The 20,590-nt window shown below is 37.4% G+C and overlaps 4 protein-coding genes across 12 annotated transcripts; 3 read left to right on the top strand and 1 right to left on the bottom strand.

Annotated features, from left to right (window-relative positions):
* The first annotated feature begins 104 nt into the window (after positions 1-104).
* Positions 105-3,921, top strand: LOC107268433 (xaa-Pro aminopeptidase 2). The gene is made up of 13 exons (XM_015741201.2): positions 105-324; positions 422-549; positions 1,254-1,436; positions 1,543-1,654; positions 1,717-1,830; positions 1,925-2,168; positions 2,241-2,361; positions 2,512-2,658; positions 2,726-2,939; positions 3,020-3,253; positions 3,328-3,446; positions 3,508-3,603; positions 3,673-3,921. The coding sequence occupies exons 1-13, from the start codon at positions 258-260 to the stop codon at positions 3,868-3,870; spliced, it is 1,977 nt and encodes a 658-aa protein (XP_015596687.1). The 5' UTR covers positions 105-257; the 3' UTR covers positions 3,871-3,921.
* A 10-nt stretch (positions 3,922-3,931) lies between these two features.
* On the top strand, positions 3,932-5,132 carry LOC107268445 (sperm flagellar protein 1-like). The gene is made up of 3 exons (XM_025085794.1): positions 3,932-4,358; positions 4,468-4,755; positions 4,819-5,132. Exons 1-3 carry the CDS (start codon positions 4,085-4,087, stop codon positions 5,091-5,093), a joined length of 837 nt encoding a protein of 278 aa, XP_024941562.1. The 5' UTR covers positions 3,932-4,084; the 3' UTR covers positions 5,094-5,132.
* Positions 5,133-5,196: 64 nt separating this feature from the next.
* LOC107268443 (U6 snRNA-associated Sm-like protein LSm3) lies at positions 5,197-6,185 on the bottom strand. The gene is made up of 3 exons (XM_015741223.2): positions 5,693-6,185; positions 5,503-5,610; positions 5,197-5,432 (listed from the first exon to the last, which is right to left on the bottom strand). The coding sequence occupies exons 1-3, from the start codon at positions 5,711-5,713 to the stop codon at positions 5,250-5,252; spliced, it is 312 nt and encodes a 103-aa protein (XP_015596709.1). The 5' UTR covers positions 5,714-6,185; the 3' UTR covers positions 5,197-5,249.
* Positions 6,186-6,834: 649 nt separating this feature from the next.
* LOC107268560 (wiskott-Aldrich syndrome protein family member 3) lies at positions 6,835-20,394 on the top strand. Of its 9 annotated transcripts, XM_015741467.2 has the most exons (14): positions 6,835-7,174; positions 8,365-8,493; positions 8,577-8,773; positions 8,841-8,906; positions 9,144-9,533; positions 9,617-9,944; positions 14,330-14,673; positions 14,765-14,918; positions 15,022-15,136; positions 15,374-15,406; positions 16,289-16,584; positions 16,672-16,982; positions 17,068-17,487; positions 17,581-17,762. In XM_015741467.2, exons 7-14 carry the CDS (start codon positions 14,400-14,402, stop codon positions 17,760-17,762), a joined length of 1,785 nt encoding a protein of 594 aa, XP_015596953.1. In that variant the 5' UTR covers positions 6,835-7,174; positions 8,365-8,493; positions 8,577-8,773; positions 8,841-8,906; positions 9,144-9,533; positions 9,617-9,944; positions 14,330-14,399. The 9 variants fall into 9 exon arrangements, with proteins under 9 accessions (XP_015596953.1, XP_015596955.1, XP_024941547.1 ...); XM_015741469.2 differs by lacking the exon at positions 9,617-9,944 and having other exon boundaries at positions 9,144-9,396; XM_025085779.1 differs by lacking the exons at positions 8,841-8,906; positions 9,144-9,533; positions 9,617-9,944.
* The last annotated feature ends 196 nt before the right edge of the window (positions 20,395-20,590 follow it).

The raw sequence follows: 20,590 nt of genomic DNA on the forward strand, positions 1-20,590 counted from the left end.
AACTTTATTTGCGCCTTTTTATTTGACATTGTAACGATATTCACTATCGCACGATTACGCGTTTTAAAATATGTAATTTGGAGTTTGCAATTAATCTTTAGGGCTTACGCGATCTTTACAGTTTGGTTGATGCATGCTTACTAGCTATCACCATTCATTGATATTATTTTTGATGAAATTAGATAAGATTGTGTAGACGCTTCTTAAAGGAGCCTATCGAAAACAATTAGATACTCGTACGACTGTCTGTAGCGAAGATGGGCACTGTGAGGTTATCGGTCGTCTGCAAATTTACTATAGTATTTGCTACCGTGGTCATATCAAGTGAGTTTTCCAATTATTTATGGATCATTATATTCATGTAAAAAAAATTGTTTCTATGAACATTTTTATTTTCCCTTTTTGTTTTGATCTATATTAGATGTCTTTGGTGCACCCACTCGTGAAACTATCAATTTGGATGCTCCTGAGAGATTGGCTCTTCTAAGAAACCAGATGCAGTTACGTAATATCGATGCGTACATCATCACGGACGGTGATGCTCATCAGGTAAGATAAAAAGTTTTAATTGTGATTACTTTGCAAATTACCATAAGAGTTTTTTTAATAAGTATATTGGGTTGGCATGAAAATAATGAGACATTCTAGAAACACATGTCCTTTTTTAAATTAATTGTTTTTGACCATTTTCTATTGTATATACCCACAGAGCGGAAGTACCTAGAATGTTCTACAACATACTAGAATATGGTCAAAAATAATTAATTTAAAAAAGGACATGTGTCGAGTTTTCTAGAGTGTCCCATTAGTTTCATGCCAACCCAATATTTATTCTTTATTTAAAATTTTCATGTAATATATAGAATCTTATTGTATTACTAGAAATTGGGATATAATTTACAAGATCAATTTTGTATTTATCTACCTCAATGATAATAGGTACTCCATTATATGGTCGTGATGGATGATATCAACAAGTTTATCGTCTTTACTTTCTATCGTGCCGTCTAATTATCTGAGTGAACTAATATTACGCAGTGAAAAATTTACATGATAGATTAATCGATAATCAAATGATTTGAACGGATAGAAGTAGTAATTAAAAAAAAAATTTGTAAAATATTAGTCTATCCTAAATTTACAATGAAATTTATGAACAATATAACATCCATATTAAATTCCCAAAATATTGAAAGACAAATAATATTAACGAAAGATCTAATTTCTTTTTTTTTTTCTTACATATAAATTAGAGTATCTCTTTCGTGGGTGTAAGAGATCAAAGAAGACAATGGCTTTCCGGTTACGTCGGAAGTACCGGGGATGCAGTAGTAACACTGACGCAAGCTGCACTTTGGACAGACAGTCGATATTGGTTACAAGCTGAACAAGAACTATCTGATGATTGGACACTGATGAAATCTGGTTTATCAACGGTAAATAAAAATATTTCTAATGTGACACATTAGTCTTGATATCAAATTGCATTATCTTTCCGCGGAGTTGATAAATATTTGCATAACAATTATATGCATTTTTTAGACACCGACAATCGAAAATTGGATAATCGAAACTTTATCATCGAATGATTCAGTCGGTGCTGATCCAGCTTTAATAACTTATTTACAGTGGTCATTATGGAATACGACATTAGGTAAGCATTTTAATTGATACATTATAAAATTCATATAAAAATCATAATTGTATTAATTACAGCTGCTCGAGGAATCAATCTGGTGGCTATTGAAGAGAATTTAGTGGATAATATATGGACTGACCAACCAGATTTTCCAACAGATCCAGTTTTCATTCTTCCTGATTCATTTGCCGGTATTATTTCTAGACAACTTTATCTATGTACCTTGATATTTTATTCTACCTACGTTATCTTGATTCTAAATTCTGTGTACGATATTATTTATAGGTCAAACTCGCCAAGAGAAAATAGCAATAATGCGTGGTGAAATGTTGTCACGAAATACCGATCTTTATATTGTGACTGCGTTGGAAGAAATTGCATGGTTAACCAATTTACGTGGTTCTGATATACCTTATTTACCATTATTCCGGTCGTACATGCTTATCACTAACGAGACCTCAAGATTATATTTGCCGAGTAACAAGCAGACATCGGGTATAGTTTCAGTTTTAACGGAAGCATCGATCTCGTAAGTATACAAGAAATTTGTTTACTAAATAAATAAATTTTTTAAATATTTTATTTACATTTCTTTTCGCAGCGTCCATGACTATGATGACATTTGGACGGATCTTCCAGCAGCTGCATCAGCTGCTAATGCAATTTTGGTACCAGCAGCTTATAGTTATGCACTTGGAGTTAGCTATAAGATTTATAATACGGTAAACTGTTGCAAATTTTTATTTTAATACTTTTTTTTGTTTATATGTTTTTACGTGGAATACGCAATACCAAGTGCATCTTTTGATGTAACTGTTGTCAGTATTCCATGGGTGTATAAAAAAAGGAGTAAATTATAGATTTATTTTTAGATGCCTTCGAACAAAATACAATTATTACCATCTCCTGTACTTTTACGTAAAGACAGAAAAAATGATGTGGAGGCTGCAGGCATGAAACATGCTCACGTTAAGGATGCTGTTGCTTTGATTCAATTTATGGGACTTATTGAGAGAGAAGTAATTAACATGAGATTATGTATTAATTATGGCTTCCACGATACTGAATGGTAATTTTTTTTATCAGATGGCTGAGGATGTTTATTGGGACGAATTGAAAGCCGTAGAGACACTGAGCAAACTTCGGACAAAGCAAGCTTATAATCGTGGCGACAGTTTTAGTTATATATCAGCATTTGGACCAAATTCTGCATTGCCACATTATATGCCAACTTCTGAGACAAATTTGCAAATACTGAAAAACAGCACTTTTATGTTGGACTCTGGTGGCCAATATTATGGTAAAATTATTCCTGTTTAAATATATTTTTGTCACCCTTTCATATTACTTGTTTTAATATGGGTCTTCTACAATTTTCAGATGGAACTACTGATGTTACGAGAACAATACATTATGGAATTCCAACTGAACAACAAATTGCATCATATACTGCATTGCTAGTTGGCTGCATTGACCTAGCCAGTTTAGTATTCCCAGCAGGAGTGTCTCTTAGAACATCTGATATTCTTATTCGAGCACCACTTTATAAATTGGGTAAAAATTATGGACATGGTAGTACACATGGTATCGGTGCCTTCCTTGGAGTTCATGAAGGTATGCGTAAATCCAAAGTTATTGATAACTCGAGCTGCGAGTTATACTTTTTAATTTTGTTCTCTTTTTCACAGCTTTTAATGTTACTTATGATCTGAATTTCTTTGGATCCCAGGAGCCTGGTTATTATCGTGATAATGAGTGGGGCATGCGATTAGAAAATATTGTTACTGTTGTCAAGGCTAATACTATGGTGAGTCGTACATAGACTTTTTATTAAAAATTCTTCAAAACTAATTTTATTGTTTATATAGTATGAGGCTGATGGAGAGTATTTTGCTTTCGATACTGTAACATTAGTACCTTACGAAAGAAATTTAATTGATGTCAGCAAACTCACTAATGCGCAGGTGACTGGAGAATTTTTAAAAGTATCTTTATATAATGACAGACAGTTTTCTTATGAAATACTTTTTTAGCTTGAATGGCTGAACAATTATCACGAAAGGGTGAGATCAACCATTGGTGATGAATTGTTGCGACAAGAGGATCAAGAAACTTATGAGTGGTTAATTGAAAAAACAGCATTGATAGTAAGATCTGGAGCAGTTAGTATCGTTAGCGTTTTTGCTCTTATAGCGATTTCCTTATCATTTACGATATTGGCGGCATTGTAAATAAATGTGGGAGATTCGATGTGGTTCTGAAAATAAAATTATTTTATTATATCCCGTTTTTTGCGTGGGAAATCTAAACCGTGGAATTTCTTCAGACATTTATTGATACTCTAATTGTATGATCATATTGAATAATTAATATTAACCGAATATGTGACAATTTTGACATCGAGTAGAAACATGTCTTTGCTGTATTCGACTATTTTTTTTTGACATGACAATTTTTGAAAATGTCAAAAGTTCATCTGACAGTATCGTGACGGGTATCTTTGGTCATGCAAAAATTTTCTATGTAGAAAAAGGCGAAGTATGTTTGTTTGAAATTAGATTTCGGTTTTTTTTTAATGAACGAAACAAGTTTATGTGCAATATGAACGGAAATACAGAAACGGAAGCTGTTGATACTCTTGAGGAAATATATGCATGGATAGATCAAATTCAATTTTCAAGACCAAAGAAAAATATTGCTAGAGATTTTTCTGATGCTGGTAAGAAAAATCTTGTTAACAGGATAACTTAAATTAATACTTCAAATAAAAATGTTTTATGATATTTAGTTTAAGAGTTGAATGAATTATTTTAAAATTGATATGATAGTGCTTATGGCGGAATTACTGAAGAAATATTATCCTCGCAACGTAGATGTGCACAATTATGTTTCTGGTAGTAGTATTGCAAAGAAAGTTGATAACTGGTGCACGCTCAATCGAAAAGTTTTATCTAAACTGGATATGAAGCTTGGAAAAGAAGAGATTGATCAGTTGTCCAATTCGCAGCATGGTGCTATAGAGAAGGTATTAATGGACTTACGTACAAAGATACTTAAAGATAGTAATGCCGATAGAGATTCCTTATACTTTGGCTACGAAGAAAATGGTAAGGGTGGTAAGTGTTTGATTCAATATTTTGTAAGTAATGATAATTAAAACTGTTATTGTCATGTGATAGAGACGGTAAGGTCTTTGCTGAATTCTGAAGAGGTAACGAACAAGACTGTACCACGACGTGTTTTTGTTCGTTTGAAGGAGGAACTTGAAGAGAAGAATAAAGCCATAGAAAATCTGAATTATAAAGTTTCACACCTTGAAAGTGTAATGAAACTAAAAGATCAGAGAATTGCAGATCTTACTACTCAAATTATAAAGCCTCAAGATAATACTGCTGTTCCTAAAGTACATGCTTCAGCTAAAAGCATATCCAAATATCAGACAAGCAAACCTTGAAATATGAGCACAATCACACACAAACATGAAATAGTTTTTAAAAGCTTATAACATTCTATTCCTTAAACAATGCCAATTAGAATTAGTTAAATTATTAAATTAATTTTTAGAAAATGAAAAAATATTTACTCCAAAAATATTTCTATTGAAAATCTTTTACATCGGAGCCCTCATACTAGGTGGAGATACTAGTATGACACCATCACCTCGTACAAATAACATAGGAATATTTCTTTTAGTAGTACGATAAACTTCCTCATATGTCTCTTCGTCAATTTCAACAGTCGTCACGGTTTCCTCTGCTTCTCCCAGCACCATATTCAAGTGCTGATCGTAAGCCTAAAATTTGAAAGTAATATCTTAATAACAGTTTCCATAATCGTATCACGTATGACAAAATAATTCTCACATGTAGTCTCCCACGAAGTTCTCTTTCATTCCGCATCTTAACATAAATACGTTCGTCCAAACTTAATCTAATCAGATCCAGTGGCTCTTTGACATTGATTGCAGGAACCTTTGTTTAAAACATAAATTTCAGGTTATACTGTGCGTTTTATACAGAATATATTTTTATCAGAAAGAGATTAGATATTTACTTGCTCTGTTTCGTCAGCCATTGTCACTATAATATGTTTCTCTGATTAACGACGTTGAAATTTGACAGTTGTAATCACTATAATGTTAATTTAAAAATATCTACTGTCAAGATATACAACCGGCGGTTTAGAACACATTAATCATGGATTCATCACAGAACCCGGGAAGTGGTAGCATGTTAAATACTATGCGTATACCGAATAACATACATAGTACAGTGTGTACAGTGGTTTGAAAAAGAATATTCAAAGTATTAAAAATTAGAGGAATTATTTTATCTACAAAAATTGTGAGGAATCCATAAGAAATAATTTATCTTCATGGGAATGTCTGAAACTGACAAAAATGATGAAGATAATTTTAGACACCATGTATATGACGCATGGCAACCGTCTAGACATGAATGCATTGCCGGTAGTCTAATTTGCAATGAACTTCAATATAACTAACACCTACCACATAATGAGCAGCTATTTATTGAACTAGAATCTTTCTCATACCTAAGAAACGTATTTTGAAAATTTTCATTTATGACATGTAAATATTGATTTAAAATTATTGCACACTGTGCAGTGAAAATATAAATTCCATTACAAAGATAACACATAGGTATATACCTATATAGATAAAATGGGCAAAATATTTTCTAGACTGTTTTATTTGAAAAAATTATAAATGTGTAAAAAACATTGAATTTCAGATGTACATAAAACATTCAACTTTTTATGCTTACATCTCCACAGTAATATATCGATTGAAAATTTTCAATGCGGATTTTTAACTAACAATCATTTTGTCAGAACGAAGCAAAAAATATTGTAATATTCAAATTTCAGTAAAATATCTTCAGCATGAAACACTGTTTCTTCATGAAATCCTTGTCACATAAAGATTCAATAAAATTATTGGTTCAATTGTAAAAAAAGACGCATCAATCCATCTAAAGGACATTAGGAAAATAATATTCGATCAATAAATACATGCAAAAAGCCAGTCATAAAATTCGTCTGATAAAAACAAGATAAGGTATGATAAAAGAACAAAATAAATATTTTTATACAAATAAAAAACGTAGAGCACGCCAGTTTCCCAATTAGTTTCCGGAACTGCCGCTGAGACGTCGGGAGGCGGCGCTGATTTCGCTCAATCGAGTCAGCCGTGGCCAGCCGTGGCCAGCCGTGGCATTACGAGCGAGTAACGCCATTTTCTATGTTTGCGGGTGTAGTTGCGCGAAATAAAGCGATGTCTTAACTTCATCGAAGAATATTTTACGGAAGTGCATTGTGACACGGTATTATGCCCGGATACGCGAGTGATCAGCCAACGAATATGGTAAGAAGTTGAATATTAGTAACGCTCCCGGGAAACGTGACATCTTGTCAGTTAGTCCGTCTCCGTTTCGAGCTGGGATGGGTCGACCGAGTGTCTATCGCTTGTTATAACGTAATGGCAGTTTGACGACGACCGGATAAGATCAAAGAGTGAGTAACTCATCCGTTGCGAGTGCTTGAAGATTGTCATAGTGTTTATGAGAGTCAGGACGAATCTAAGTAGTAAAAGGGCGGCGGTTCACAACGGCACATGGCTGTTAGGGCGCCGGCTATGTGGGGGGTGGTTTTCTATTCGTGATCATTATTAAAAAAGAGCCTTGACACTTAGCCTTGGATGAATTTCTCATTGGATTTCAATGATCTTAATAAATGTTAGTTAAATATTTGTCTAACGAGTAGTGCTGGATATAAACTTTTTGACTAATGACAGGAAAAATGCTTTTTATTGTGACTATTCCCTTGAGCTTCTTGGGGTGGGTGCAGTATGCGTCATAAAACGATTGCTGCTTCTTTTGTCAGGTTTGACAATTCAAAATTAGTTACTAGATAGTAGCAATTTATATTTTTTGTGAATTTTACACTTATATATATCATTATTTTCTATGGGAGAAACATAAAAATGATTATCTGCTTGGGCTTTACAATAAATAATGATTGGTGACTGTGATATTTAATAAGCAATTAATCTAATGATTAATCGTCGATATTTTAAATATAAAGGCCACTTCTTCTTTACTCTATATAGCATGTAAATAGCATGAATATATAAATATATATATTTATTGTATATCAAGCAAACAGGCGCATATACACAAAGTTATCTTAGTATCTTACATGGCTATTAGAAATTAAATGACTATTGATTATCAAGACTCAAGAACGCTTCGATGAATCATTCTATACATAGTAATAACACAAGGGTGTACGTATCAACCACTATAAATTGAAGGACGCAACGATATTATTTATTAATAATATCAGGGCAAGAATTTATTCCCTGCTGAATATTGTCGCACTTCCGGACAAACCTAACCCGCAAGAGGAATTAATTAATCATTACAAAGGACCTCTACGAGCCAATTGTTTGTCCGCCCTTCGGACCTAATTGTCATTCAAAAAACGCGGGTCCCCGTACACTGACTATCGATCTTCATTATATCCGGTTTAGCCATCAATTTATCATAGATTATACTCTTTCCGGTTACCTTTCTTACCCTTGTGGACGTGAATGCCATTCAGAAATATTACGCGTCTACTGCGCCGATCCTTCTCGGAAGCTGGAGGTACGTCCCCTCACTTAGAGCTGAAACTTATTTATTTATTTATTTATTTTCACGTAGAAATAAGGATGCTGTATCGAGGATTGGTCCTTGGGGATGAATCCTTTTCTGTATCCTGATAAACCTTGTCACAGTATAAGAGGATTGACGTCTCCTTGTCGACGCCATAAGTATCAAGGAGAACGAGAGGTAAATGCGGAGAACTCAAGAGAATTTCTCTATCCGTAATCCTCAGCGGCGCGGAATTCCGTGCAAGAAACACTTTATTACAGAAGCCGCTCCGAAAGGAAAAGGCGAGCACGAAATGCTCGAGCGAACATTCGTTCAGGAAATCGAAGGATGTGAGCGAGTAAGATAGAGAGAGAAGGAAGCTACGAGACAACGGTCAATTCAAACAACGGTGAATTCTAGAATCACCCGGTAGACTTTCACCTTTAGTCTTCGTTATTCTAGCACGTAGAATATGAAGGTACCTAACATCATAACGCCTGTTGTGTGTACACACCTTGAAGTTACACTGTAGTGCATTTATATAGTCCCTTGGAAATCATTGAATCTGGAATATCACCTTAGGAATAAGGTGCGCTTGAATAGCGTTCGAGGTACGTTTGTGTCGTTTGAGAATTCAGTGAGCTCTTCACTGCAAATTTACGTATATACAGCGTGTTACCTATCTTTTCTACGGCAGTCACTTTTTAAACACTTACAAGCGTTTAGTTATTCCCACGCATTGCAACGTAAAAAAAAAACAAACACTTGTGCTCGAAAGGGTGACTACCATAGAAAGTATAGAGAATAACACACTTCATAAAACACTTATTTTTTTTTTTTGATCATAGCTTTTCCTCTTGTCAAAGAAATGGGATATGTGGAACATCACTTTGGATTCACTAGGCTCTTCAACGTGTCTCCTATGCTACATACTCTTGATGAGTTCATCTGGCTTTTGCCAAAGCAAACTCGTACGATACCAGTATATTCTCTATGCAAGCAAAAATCCTTTGGCTCACGTCTCAAAGTACTACGTGAATCTCGATAAACGTAAACGCGTACCTGCTCTGGCTAGAAGAGGAGGAGCTACCCGTGTCGTTGGTATGAATAATTAAAAAACCTCGTGCTCACATATATAGCGAGTGATCATGCTTAAGCTTTCACGTCAAATTGCAACTGAGATTACACGCGCAGCTGGAAGCTGTGCTTGATCAGTCAGAAGGATCATCGTGATTTTTGTACGGTTCAAGATAAGAGATTTTGATTTAAAACGTTAGGGAGGGAGGGACGTTTATATATATATATTTTAAATACATTTCAGATTATCCTGACATCTAGTTGTTTCTGACAGATAGAAACTGAAATTATTTCATGGACACTACAATTTCACTCTAAATGGATTCTGCTTGGATTCTAAAGGTTTCTTCTGCGTTACTCAATCGCAATACCAGTAGCTGACTTGAGGTTGCTGGTAATCTATGCTCGTGTAATCTGCAGATTGCTGCCGCAGCTCTGTGTATATCTCATAGAGGCTGAGGATATTACAGAGATTGACGAACAATACGAGGGAAATATGTCTTTGGCAAAAGTCATTCAGATCCTGATTTTCTTTTTTCTCGTTGCCCAGAAAAAGAGAACTAGAAATTCACGTAAATATCACTACTTTCGTTTGATCAGAACTATAACATAGTTTATAAAATAAATTCTCTAGGGTCACAAGCAGAATAGGATTCTGTCAAATATTTTCTGCCAAGTTCCCGCGTGTCGATGACGTATCCACCAATTATTCCACTTGTTTAAAACCGTAACCTGATATACTATTTATAAGTACACGTGTACATATATATATGCACATATATGTATACACATTGCTACTTATCAGATCCGTTTCCCCTTGTAGAAATCAGCCAGTGTTACGACAGTGGGCGTTCACATTCGGCCGAAGCTCACTCACTGTCTAGATTACAGCATATCATCGTCACATTGCCATCCGTAGCATGGTAGCATCCCATGGAAAAACCTTATGTCGGCAAACAAAACGATAATTTAGAATTCCCAATGGCAATCGATACAGCTATAGTCCAATCATCATTTCACTGGTACTCCAATCTTATCCAAGGCTCTCCTAAGCGATTTCTCGATTTCGCACGTATCTTCAGACTGCAAGATATCACATGACATTTCTGTATTCTATATCGAGTGCAGAATTACAATTGAACGTAATGTTTTGAAAATATAAGAGGATAATAGTGTTATCTATGAAATTGATGATATCGTAGACAGTTTAAACGGTAACTGACCCGTGTGCTATTACGCAACGTTAGTCAACTACTAAAGATTGATGTAATCCGCCCTGGATCTCTGCCTAATCTAATTTACTTCGAGCGACCTAGTGGCCTGATACTTTTCAGTAGTAAAGCAAACGCCCACTTTATTCCCTTTTAATTATATCTTCACACCCTTTGACCCCGTCGCATTAACTACTCCATTTGTTTCTCCAAGATTGTGCTTTGCCCGGCACACTTTTTTAATCCACCGTTTGCATAATTAAAACCACTGAACTGTATTATCCAACGAGTATGCACGTTGCCATGGTATTTTTCATCCGTAATAATCTGTTGATTATATCCTCAGGATTACTCGGAAGACGAGAATGAGAGCAGAGTACGTATTTAACAAGAAGTGCAAGAATCAAAGGTTAACGCGTATCCTCGACCAGGATTTATTCTTCTTCCTCCTCGTCATCCCTACTTCAGTGCGCATTGGGGAATCACTACCTTTACTCTCTACACCTTCATCGAGCTTCTGCATATACACTCAGCCGACAAAGATAACTCTGCCACTACAGAGTCGCTCTCCGGAACAGGAACAAGAACAAGAACTGAAAGAGAAACGGGCCGTGCCAGCGTTACATATTAAATTTGCCCTAGGCTCCTTTTATACCGTACTATACTTACTACGCGTGGAGGTACTGTCGTCTCCTAGGATACGTACTCTCTCTCGTACCACCTTGAGAAGTGCTCGAGGAACTAGACACTCGCCCAGTAACTCGGGGTCGACGTCTCCGCACGCACCATGACGAATGTTACCCGATACGCGAACGCCAACGCGCCTGGTGCGTTTCGAGTCTAGTTCAAGTGCGTCACAATTAGCCATACGCGATTATAATTAGACATCGATATCAGCTGATTGTATCTATTTGTAAAGATCCACGTGGTTGCTGGCCAAATATTTAACTGGCTTGCATCAATGTCTTTCTGTTTTCTTTATAAAATTTTTCTCTTTATCATTTTTAAACGACCTAGTACAGACGTTTGCTATTCTTATGTTTCAATGGGTGTTGACAGATCTGTCATTTGTGAATATCGGTATACTTAACTAGTATACAGACTGTCACATGTGTTCGGCTCCTCTCCCTAACCTTTTAACACGTGCACGCTCAATACATAACCGCGAGCATAATTCATGCAACCGATGTCGTTAGTCACCCCAACGACTCACATCCTACTATTATCTCTCAGCTGCGTGTACCAATTAGGCAATACCTGCTTTTGTACTATGTGCACAGTCTGCCGATGGATGCTTTACTATATGGCGCTGTTATTGTACGGTCTTTCCTTTTGTGCGTGAACTCAGAATCGATTGCTGCGATCGATTGTGGTTTTGCCGACGTAATTCTTTGGCGTTCAAATGCATTTCAGACAGACAGTTAATAGCTGCTCAAAAGGACGTATTGACAGTGTTCAGTAAAATATTATCATTCCAAAGATTGTTTCTGTCCCTTCAGGAAATTTCACGAATTTAATCTAACCGCGTGTACTTCCCTTTATGGAAATTAGCGTCACATCCTTGTTGCGTGGCTTACGCCAAAAACACTATATGCGTATGGATATACTTTAATATGCAAGAACTGTACGTAACCATATGGCTGGCATGTGCTGACACGGCTCAATATTTCTACATGTATGTGTATACGTATGAAACGCAGTATTGAGACAAGCCGTGATGATATAGTGTATCCGCCATCGTTACACTTCACTGATAGTAATGAATAAGCGGTGAAAATGCATGTAATACGTTTCGTTGTAAATGCAATTGCCACGTGAACGATATTTGTATTGTTTCTAGAGCAAAATGTCGATACGATCCTTTGTACAGGCTTGGTATATACTCGGCTGTTTATATGTGATCGAGTTTAGTTATTTTATTATTATTCATTGACGTTACTTTCTGTACTGTTTAACTTTGTCAGCTGACTGTGAGGACGGTCGAACCCGTCAAAGCTCGTTACTATTTTTTTGTTATAATCGTATATTACTTGTTGACAAAGTTCTAGTGAATGAATAAATGTCTGTCAGTATCGAGCGCGTGGGAGACCACGTTGAATGCAGATAAGTATATTGTGAACACGGTGTAGAGGGGCAGGTCGGTTGTTTTTCGTGACTCATGTTTTAGTTTATACCACGTACAGGGTGTCCCGTGTGAAATTATTGTGTAGAATCAAAGTTAGTGGTGTATGCTATTATACTTGACAATTGTATCAGTACTAGTTACTTAATGTGATAAGCATTTAGAGTAAGTGAGTGGATTTTTTAATTTTTTGACAAAGTAGTGAAAATCAATCGAAAGAGCGGAACTGGTCTGGACTGTAACTGTAACTCATTCCTCGGTGTAAGAGGAGATTGTCAAGTGTCGCGAAATGCACATATGCGACTCTGAGTACGTACGTATGTGTGTCTGTGCGCGTGGCACGACTTGGCCTCAATGACTGTATAGAGCCGCTCGATGATCGTCGGTCAGGGACAAGAGAGATTCAGGCTCGATTTCAAGTAGTGTCGCTTGCGTTTTATCCCATTTGTTAGACGCTGCTTGTACGTACGTATATATAGCTTGGTGTGTATTCGTCATCAACAGCTGCACGCGGATGCTTTGCTTATACATATAGCTATAACGATGGGAGCTAACGCACTCTCCGTGCAGCTTCGCATCCGTGCAGGATGACGATGACGATGAGGATGATGTTTTTACCCGATTCTAAGAGCAGGAAAATCGTGGGGATAGTCACTGATTGCGAAAGTCTGACTAAACAGTTAGTTGATGTAAGAGTTTGTTGATGTAACTGCCATTAGGCTAATTGCATTGATATTTAATTAAATTTTGATTACCGCTATATGTAACGTCGCAATGTGAATTTTCTCTTTTTCGTTAGTCTGATTGATGAACTTGACTTTAACGTGTTGCACGTACGTATGTATAATGGGATTGGGTATTTATGGATCACCAATGTATCTTGTCTGTATATACATAGTCAGATAAGAATTCTTGTCAATTAATTCATCATTGAGAGTGCAATTAATGGACGGGATAGTCGTAGTGTAGATGTAGACATTGTTTCTGGATAAGTAATAGCGGTGTCAAGTATTGTAGTTGCTTTACTAATATCCTGACGTTTAAGTCTGAATGCCCGTGTGTTTGTGTTTCGTTCTAAAATTAGCGATGCACTAATTTTAGCGGATTCTTGCGATTATGAAGCATGTCACTGGTCGTGGAATAGAATTTGTTGAATTGAGGTTGAAGTCGTTTGGAATTCCAGGCGAGGTTAACGCGAAAATAAAGAGAATGCCTGTCGCCAAACTCATTACTAAGTTTCGTGGCGTTGTTCTTTAATGAGAAACGTTCTATTGTCCTCGTGGATATGTCGGAGGTCTTGGAGTTAGTCGCACAGAACGATTTGGTCACGTTCCAATGAGCAGCATGATAAAGCGACCGTGGCTTTATCGCGGTCCTGGTTTTTTTCTTCTTCCTTGTTACATACGAATTTAACGTATGGAGATAAAATGTGAAAATGTTATGTAAAACTTCTTTATGCTGCCTTTGTACACACGAGACTTGCATAAGTTTCTTATCTCCTGATGGTGTATGCAAATTACTTATCAGTGGTTGAACAATTATTAGACTATACGAATATGTATTGATATTGGGACGCCATTTATTTTTGTTTATTAATTCTTGTTCGTTTCTTTTTATTTTGCAGATCTCGAAGGGGCGGTGAGCCAACTTCGAATCTGAACCCAGGGCGGTGCGGATCCTAAATTACCAAGAGGATGCCGCTCCCGAAAAGGCTAGTGGAACCCGTGCACGTTGCGCGTGGTACCATACCCGACGATTTTCCATTGCCATCGGAATTGGAAGCTGCTACCAATGGTACACTGGCCAATACGATTAGGCAATTGTCAAGCCTATCCAGACACGCCGAGGACCTCTTCGGGGAACTCGCAAGAGAAGCTCATGGACTGAGCGACAGAGCAAATTCTTTGCAGGCTAGGATAGACAGGCTGGCTGTGAAGGTGACGCAATTGGACAGCAACGTGGAAGAAGGTTCGTTGTGAATTTTAATGATCTCTTATGACATTCAATTGGACTGATCAATTTGGCTATATGTAATCCTTGCGTCATTGTTACTTTGCAGTTTCTTTGCAAGATATTCACATGAGAAAGGCCTTCAAGAGTTCCGTGGTATTCGACCAGCAGGTCGTCTCCAGGGATACCATGCCCACTGTCATGCTGGAGACTTATCATCAGTGCGACAAACCGCCGCCTTTGGATAAACTTAATGATTACAGGTATTTTTTGTTATCTGGATGTCACATGTATGTAGGAATCGGATTGACTGAAAAGCCGTGGTAGATTTTAATAATTGTTAACTTTGTAACTTTTCGTTTACAGGGAGGACGGAAAGGACGGTTTGAAGTTTTACACTGATCCCAATTACTTCTTTGATCTGTGGAGTCAGCAGGTGCTCAAGGATACTGAGAAGAAATTGCACGATAGGGGCAAGAAGGTAGTTATAGAAATTATCATACAAATTTTTAATACGTATAGTAAAATAATTAAATTACGCGCGATTACAATTAATAAGTACATTATTTTTTTGTTTGTTTAATTCAATTACATTTGTTTATCTATGTTGATTACGCTGTGTTGTGCAATTAATTGGCGTATTTGGTTTCTTAATTAATATCTAAGCAAACGGACGAAATCATTTGAAATACTGAATACTCTATCCCCTTGGTTATAGACCGAGTCTGAATATGCCGAACAGTTCAGAGAGGCAAGTCGATGGTTTGGATCTTTGTAGTTTTATACTACCCCTATTAAACTTCACTAAATTATTAATGGTCAATCACTCACTCATACGCATAATCGAGTTCACGTATGTGTGATTTTTCATTTAACCAATCTGTTCGCCGATAGAGAGTATGCTCTAGGTGCTCGCTTTCAGAGTCCTGTAGTTACGCTAGGTACAATAGTCAATGATTTTATTCTTCTTTGATGTTACTTTTGATTTTTCAATTCTCTTCCTTCTCCCATAAACGAAATATTTATACACTCCCATGTATATCGAATCACAGTAAAGCATCTTGAACACTGTCCTGAGAGCAAGATCCATTCGATTAAAGAATTCGATGTGAATGGGAGAATTTCGCATCCTCACACATTAAATTAATTTCATTTTAAATACAAAGTAGCTGTCGCACTATTCTCAAAAGTCTTACTACATTTACAATTCTGTACCTTCTTCATGTATCTTTCATGCAACTTCATGACTCTTCTATATACCGGGTGTCATCGTTACCACACACGAGTCATTGATAGCGACTGGCACAGAAACTTAGATCATACCAATCGTTTCAGGATCATTTCGTGTTGTCGCAGACTGTACGTGGGAAATGATATTATCTCCCACGTATACTGTACTCATCCCGCGATTGTGCCGGCAATCATAGGCGCTCTTTTGTATTTAAAATTTTGTTTGCCCAGTATATTAAAGACAGGAAAAAACGTAAGAAATACCTCCGAAGTAGCCGCTTTGCTGGTTCAATCGTGGATTGGCTGATCGCAAGATTTAGCTTGCTTTTTATTCGATGACTATTATCACCTTTTTCTATTATTGCTCCACGAGAGATTAATTGATGTTAAATGTGATACGCAGCCTCACAGGCCACGCAATGAAGGAAGCAGTGGTGGAGGTGGCCGCCACAAGAAACGTATAAGGCAGCCTCATAACACCAAGGAGAGACAGAGGCAATTGGCCGTCGGTCATGGAGAATATATTATGCCAACCCAGGGTGTACAATACAGGGTTCCTCATAATATACCCGACGAGGCGTTACTGGGTATGGTGATGACTGATAATAGGCCACCGAGGCCAAACAGCATAGAACTTCGACGCAGTTATCCACCGGAGGAACAGCATCTCTATAGTCCTCCGGCATCGGATCATTATAGGTCAGTTTATTTGGGATGATGCTGTAGAGGATTACTGTATAGTGAAGTAGTCGTCGATGGGTATCGATTATACTTTTTTGCTTTCAGGGCAGCAAATTACGCGGCTCAGGGTTACGATGAGAATCTTTATGGATCTCATTATGCTCCTAGCCAAGGACAACCTGGTAGCGAGACGTATCAGAGTCCTGGGGGACAGAGTACTCCCAGCAGAGGAGGTAGGTCGAGACCTTCGCAACCTCCACCAGCACCGCCTAGCAACGCTTCCAGCAACTCGACTCCTACCGTCGCTTCCGCCAATAATACTCCTACCAGGGGAAGGTCTACAAGTATCGTGAGGGATACTCTACCACCGCCACCACCACCACCTGGGGAAACCATGTCGCCCCCATCTATGAATGGTATTTTTTTACCTTTCTTTCACATCTGCGTACGATGGTTTAGCAATAAGAGCTCTTGGTAAATAATGTGTCAATTATTTTCCAGGCTCTATACCGTCGCACTTGCTTAATAGAAGCGGAAGTCGGTCCAGCAGTCCTCTACCAAGTCATCACTCGACACCTACTCCGCCAAATCATTCAACTCAGGTCAGCATGGATGAACCGGATCCTGTGCCTCAGGATCTGCCTCCGCCACCACCAACGCCTGATCCTACACCGCCAAGACCACCCTCACCCCCAACCAATATCCCACCACCGCCACCACCACCACCTCCGCCACCAATATTATTAAACGGACCATCAATGCCGATGCCACTTACCAATGGAGACATTGCCAAAATGATTGCAAATAATCCACCGAAGTTGAAACCTCTAAAGAATATGGTGGACGGTGAAATAAGGAAGTCCGTCAATCCAAATCCTCCGGTTGATCCCAGGAACGATCTGCTCAAGGCTATCCGAGATGGTAAGTAGTAGTGAATTCACAAAGAATCAGCTTCGCTTTTATTTAGTTGCTTTACAAGGTTTCTGAGCTACAAAAATTACGTCTTATCCTCAGGTATAAAGCTGCGCAAAGTCGAGAAGATCGAACAGAAGGAAGTAGAGCGTGTCAACACCCTCAACGACGTAGCGTCCATATTGGCGCGTCGAGTCGCCGTCGAATTCAGCGACAGCGATTCAGCATCCGAGAGCGAATGCGACAGCGAAGGCTGGGGTGAACAGGAAACGAACCTGGCGTGACCCAATACACTTCCGTCTACCGTCACTGCCACTTAGAGTAAAGCACGGCTGACGATACTTCCGGTTTTCCTTTGTCGTGTCACGTTTAACACGTCACACCGCACGGGCTATTCTATCTTCGTGTAATAATGATCGGAAATGAACTTCGTTTCCTTGAAGGAGGGAGGGAGATAATTAAGTCTTTAATTTTTGTACTTTAATCGAGTCATTCGTTTCTTATTTCTTTGTCTCAACGAAGACGGTAACACGGTGCTGATAGGTCGCTGAATCGTCACTGACTTGTCTCTGGGGAACAAACTCTAATGGCGACATTTTCAAACGATTCTAAGTAACACTAGGTTCAACATGGTATCCGCGTAAGACACTACTGTTTAATACGTCGTCTTTAATACTCCGTACGTCAAGATTGTAATTCTCTGTTTAAATTAATATCTCGCAAGTACCTTGTTCCTCTTAAACTAAGAGATCCTTCGTCTTTACCTGATGCTACAGTCTGTCGACTGTTACCTTCGTAGCCGAACTAAGAATTATACCAGGGAATCTGTTAATATAGTATATCCGCATGGGATTAATGCACTGCTTTATGTACATCGACGTTTCAGTCGGTTTTAAGAATCGTCAGTCGTAATTTCTTAAGTTATCCTCCTCCCTCCCAGACACCCAGATAAAAGGATAACCTCGATTCAATCCAAACGCAATAACCAAACCCAGTCGAAACACTAGGTAATTGTTTGTCATGTCGCAAACTACTGTATTAAAATCAAACAGCCTACACTTGGCAACGATTATAATCGACATGATTAAAATACGTTGAGACGAGACTTCAACGAAACAGATACACCTTACGTAAATACTAGATAGTAATGAAATTTTGAAAATTCTATTAAAGCAAATCGCCGATCTTCGTTTGACAGTGCCTGTACAGGCTGGCAAGATGATGCGACAAGAGTAAAGATAAGATAATTGTTGGCGCTGAACAGCGTTTAACTCGGCTAGCTTTCGCACGGCCGTCCCTCTAGAAGCCCGCGAGACGTTTGCCAAAAAAAGAATAAAGAGAAAAACAAAAAGAAGAAGCGCGAACTACCTTAGATAGTAATGAAGGGGGGAAAAAAAAGACGGAGAGAAAATGACATCGATGACAACCGTGACATGGTGTCGCTTATGTGTATGTGTGTGTATGTAAAAAATTGCATACGGATTTTTGTCATTGAAAACTATTTCTTTCTTGAGATTTTTCCAAATAGAAAATAAAGACTTACGGATAATAAAAGAGATAAAAATGGACAGTACCAATGTTTTTTCATCTAGGCATATACGAATGCATGCATAGTAAATGCGCACAGTAAGACAAGAATCTTGGTTTGCTCTTTCTTCTCTTTACCTGATCGAGTGCGGTCTTTCAAGAGAATTTCCTTTCGCGTCAAGAGAAAAAGGAACATTAACCTTACTTTTAGGCACATTCCGCAGTACGATTAGTATATATAAACATATATATGGGAATAAACGACGAATCTTGCTTTAAAAAAAAATTAAACGTTTACTCTTATTCTTATTGTTACTGTACTTGGGATTCATCTTGTGTACAATAATTATGCAATCACATGTGTATCGTTGCAAGTAAGCCGAATACTTTGTGTACCGCGTACAGACAAATTGATTAATGTGTGCTTGTGTACATGCGATCTAATGGATGGCACAATTAATTAATTAATTAATTAATTAACATGCTCATCATTCAATTGCTAAGAGACTGTTGTAATTTTTCTGACGCTTTTCATACGGAAAACGTTTCACGTCGTCTCCTTTGTTCTTTGGTCACTCCTGAATTTTTACTATGGGTGTACGGAGATAACAAAGACAAAGGACGATAGTACAGAGAGAGAGAGAGAGAGAGAGAGAGAGAGAGAGAGAGAGAGAGATACAAGAAGTGCGCAAGTATTCATGAGTGTTATTTATCATTATTCCTCTAATGGAAAACCGAAACAGTCGATTGATTAAACCAAAATACTCTGTACATGTAAGATTTATTGAGAATGATGTAATTAAGTAATGATGTTGGGGATATATAGTGCGTGCGAGAGAGAAAGAGAGGTACGATGTTTTTTTAGCGTTTGATAGAATTAAAATGGAGGGTATAATAATAATAATAACGATAATGAATAAGTGCATGATGCTTAACGAAGTGAGAAAAAAAAATGGATTCAACAAAAATGTAATATTGTTATTGAGATAAGATATAGTGGCCAATTTTTTGCAATGGAGAGAGCGAAAGTAAACGAGAAAGAGATGATAGAGGGGTCGATAAATAAGGGATGATATAAAGGTAATATTATAATTTATTTTGCATCGATGTTTAAAAGCGGAAGTAAAATGGTGACTATGATAATACGTGTATATATATATAATGTACACGGAAAGCGTATTATATACATGATAACGTGTATAAATACGCATATAATAATAATAATAATATATAAATATTGTCCGTTAACCTATAGCAAATAATAATATGTCCAGCGTACAGTAGCGTTTACGAAAACGTGACGAATCGAGTCATAATTGTCATTAACTGTATTCTCCCTTTCTTAAAGATATATTTCTTTTTTCGAAATTACGAAAAAAAAAAACAAAAAAAACAAAGATTTAATCTCATCGTAATGTGTCTTCTCGATCACCAAAAGACAGAAACGCAATTCCAATGTCTGATATTGTTATGATTACAAATGTTACGTAACATACGTTTTCGTGGGATCATTCGAATTTATGATTATCGAATTCGCCAGACGTTCTTTGCGTAATTTTTATTTTCATCTGGTCAGTCTCCCCCC

The sequence above is a fragment of the Cephus cinctus genome, unplaced genomic scaffold (assembly GCF_000341935.2).
Source record: "Cephus cinctus unplaced genomic scaffold, Ccin1 Ccin1_scaffold0564, whole genome shotgun sequence".
Classification (NCBI taxonomy): domain Eukaryota; kingdom Metazoa; phylum Arthropoda; class Insecta; order Hymenoptera; family Cephidae; genus Cephus; species Cephus cinctus.